Consider the following 3324-nt stretch of genomic DNA (forward strand, 5'->3'; position numbering starts at 1 on the left):
TTAAAATCAAAACCCAAAACTGAAACCTCACATGTAAACATATTTACAAATAAGTTTAATCCTAATTTAATTTAGCATAATAATTTGTAGCCTAGCCTCTTCCCAAGGCCGGCCCTGGCCATGGCTACCGGGGCCACGCCCAAGCCCAAATGTTTGGGCCCTTCAGGGACTCATTCCTTAAAAAAAGAAAAAACATACATATATAAATATAATTATATATATAATATGAAAATTTATATTAAATTCTTTTTGTTTGTGTTTAAATTTGAATGTTGTATTTAGATATATTTCAATGTGATATTTTATAAAAGAACATAACACTTTATTGACAATATAATCAAATAAATTCAAAAAAATTATAATAAAATAAATATATTAATTTTGTATTAAGTAGTATAAAAAATTTTAACCAGACCCTTTTTTTTTTTTTTTTTGTTTTTTGGCCCGGGGCTTTTAAAAACTGCCCTGCCTCTTTCCAAACTTATAAAAAATAATGATAATTATTATTATTATTTTAATAAAGATAATTTCGTGTATATAAACTCTTTGAATGCATTTTTTAAATTTAAAATTTTATATTTTGGTTATTAAGATTTGAAAACTACTTTTAGAAATTTTAATGCTGTTTTAGTAAGTACTTTTATTATTATTTAAAAAAAAAAAAAAAGTGAGTAATTTCTTTTTTAGGATAGAGATTGTAACAAGAAGCCTAAAAATCTTTCCATTAAAATCGAATAAGATAAATTAGAAAACAAATTTAATTACAAAGATTCTTAATTAAAAATATTTCCCTAGAAGATTATCCAGCTAGCTATATAAAAATTAATCCCCAAATTTCATTCTAGTATATATATATATATATATATATATTCAGCAAATCATCATCATTCTCTGAAAACCCTAGAACTAGAAAATGGAGAAATTAACTACGGCGGCGTGGGTAATCATGGCGTTGAGTATACACGCAGTTCCGGCGACGTCATTCTACAGCACGGAGGAGTACGCCCCCGTCGCCGTCAAGGAGAAGATGACCAAAATCCGCGTCTACATTCACGACACCCTAAGCACCAAAATGGGAAGTCGGCCGACCGCCGTCGAGATTGCTCGGCCGAACAACACCGGAAAGGAGGAAGGTCCGACGCCGTTCGGGAGCCTGTTCGCGGTGGACGATCCTCTGACGGACGGTCCCGATCTGAAGAAATCGAAAATGGTGGGGGATGCCAAGGGGATGTATCTGTCGTCGAGCCTGCCGGAGAAGAAGGAGTTCACTCTGGTTCTGTATCTGAGCCTCCGTTTTAAGGAGGGAGAATTCAACGGCAGCACTGTCAACGTGTTCTCGAGGAATACGGTGACGGAGAAGTCGAGGGAGATGTCGATCGTCGGCGGGACGGGGAAGTTCAGATACGGCCGGGGGTTTGTTAGCGTCACCACTGCAAGCTTCGATCCCGTCACCGGCGATGCAGTTCTTCAGTACGACGTCAATGTTGTTCATCACTAAAAACAAATTGCTTTAGTTTATTGAGTTTGGAATTCAATCTACAAGGGAATGCCATTGCTGTGCTCTCTATTTTTCCTTTTTTTAAAAAAAGAAGAAAATCTCGTTGTATTATTTTCAGGCATATGAAAGCAACATTGATTTAACAAATAGATTGTTTCAAACTACCTTTTTATACCTTTTTTTTTTTTTTTTTTAATGGAGCCACTACAATTTGAGAAAAAAAATTTAATCATTTATCTATTAGTCTAATTTCAATATTTTCTTTTTGTTGTTCTAGAGTTAGCAAAAATAAGTATGATTCCAAAATCCAATAAGAACCTGACTTGAAAAAAATCAAATATGAACTTGTTGTACAAGTAGCTACTGCAAATTCATTTATGTAATGTACGCGTAAGTAAAATGTGGAGGCATTGTTGTATAAACAATGAAATGAATTACAACCCGTGTCATTCGCTCTCTTATCCAATGTTCATCTCTCCCTTACATTAATTATTAGTATTGTATATTATATATATTTATACTCCTGCACTAATGCACTCACAACACACTTATATTATTACTAATATATGTCGATGGTAGGGTTTTGACACCTGAATTACCTATTTTGCCCTTTATCCAAATTTCCTTTCAACCGTCCACTAATTCATCTTGCCCTTTGTCCAAATTTCTTTCAACCGCCTATTAATTTCTCCTCAATTGACAAGTGTTTTAACTGTTTCACCAACCGCCCCCACCAGTTACAGAACCCAACTGGCTCAACCGACCTCCTCTGGGCACCTTACCTCCTTAAATGGACTTACCGAATAACACAACGATTGACCAGCCGACCAATTCAGATACTAACTAGTCGCTAGACCAAACAACTAATCAGTCGCCCACTCGAGCGACCACCATTCAGTCTCTTCAAACGGCTGAACAACCATTCGTCCAGACGATTCATCGATCGCCCAATCAAGCGACCACCATCCAGTCCCTTCAATCCGCTGAACAATCATCCGTCCAGACAATTCATTGGTCGTCCAATCAAGCGACCACCATCCAGTCCCTTTAATCGGCTGAACAACCATTCGTCCAGACGATTCATTGGTCGCCCAACCGAGCGACCACCATCCGGTCCCTTAAAACGGCCGAACAACCATTCGTCCAGACGATTCATTGGTCGCCTAATCAAGCGACCACCATGCGGTCCCTTCAAGCGACTGAACTACTGTTTGACCAAGTGACCGGCCAATCGGTCAGGCGATTAACAAGTCGCTTAATTAAGCAACCAATTAATAGACCTTTCTTTCAAATGGGCCCCTAGAAGCCCACTTTCCTCTTGCCCGACCTCCGTATCGGTTCTCTCATCTTCCTTCGCCCGACCTCCTTTTGACCGACCTCCGTATCGGCCGTCTCATCTCTCTTCCCCCGACTTCCTTTTGTCCGACCTCCGTGTCTGCCATCTTATCTTTCTTCGTCCGACCTCCGTGTCTGCCCTCTCATCTTTCTCTTCCCCCGACTTCCTTTTGCCCGACCTCCGTGTCTGCCATCTTATCTTTCTTCGTCCGACCTTATCTTGTCCGACCTGCGTATCTACCCTCTCATCTTTCTTCGACCGACCTTCTTTTGTCCGACCTCCGTGTCTGTCATCTCATCTTTCTTTCGCCCGACCTTATCTTGTCCAGACAATTCATCGGTCGCCCAACCAAGCGACCAACTGACCGCCCTTTCAAGCGACTGACCTGCATCACGATGTCTAAGGACACGCTCCAATAGATCATTGTATTGAGTAGTTGATCCTATTTTTTTCACCGGGTCCGGGTAGAGACCAAAGATCTTGAGTTCTC

General features: G+C 39.7%; 1 protein-coding gene across 1 annotated transcript; it reads left to right on the forward strand.

Moving 5' to 3' along the window:
* Nucleotides 1-913: 913 nt before the first annotated feature.
* LOC127257254 (dirigent protein 15-like) lies at nucleotides 914-1498 on the forward strand. The gene has a single exon (XM_051283639.1). It carries the CDS (start codon nucleotides 914-916, stop codon nucleotides 1496-1498), a length of 585 nt encoding a protein of 194 aa, XP_051139596.1.
* Nucleotides 1499-3324: the final 1826 nt, after the last annotated feature.

The sequence above is a fragment of the Andrographis paniculata genome, unplaced genomic scaffold (genome assembly GCF_009805555.1).
Source record: "Andrographis paniculata isolate CXL003 unplaced genomic scaffold, ASM980555v1 Contig57END, whole genome shotgun sequence".
In the NCBI taxonomy this organism is placed as follows: Eukaryota; Viridiplantae; Streptophyta; class Magnoliopsida; order Lamiales; family Acanthaceae; genus Andrographis; species Andrographis paniculata.

Coding starts and splice junctions, on each gene's coding strand:
- LOC127257254 (XM_051283639.1), top strand. CDS start 914: ATGGAGAAATTAACTACGGCGGCGTGGGTAATCATGGCGTTGAGTATA.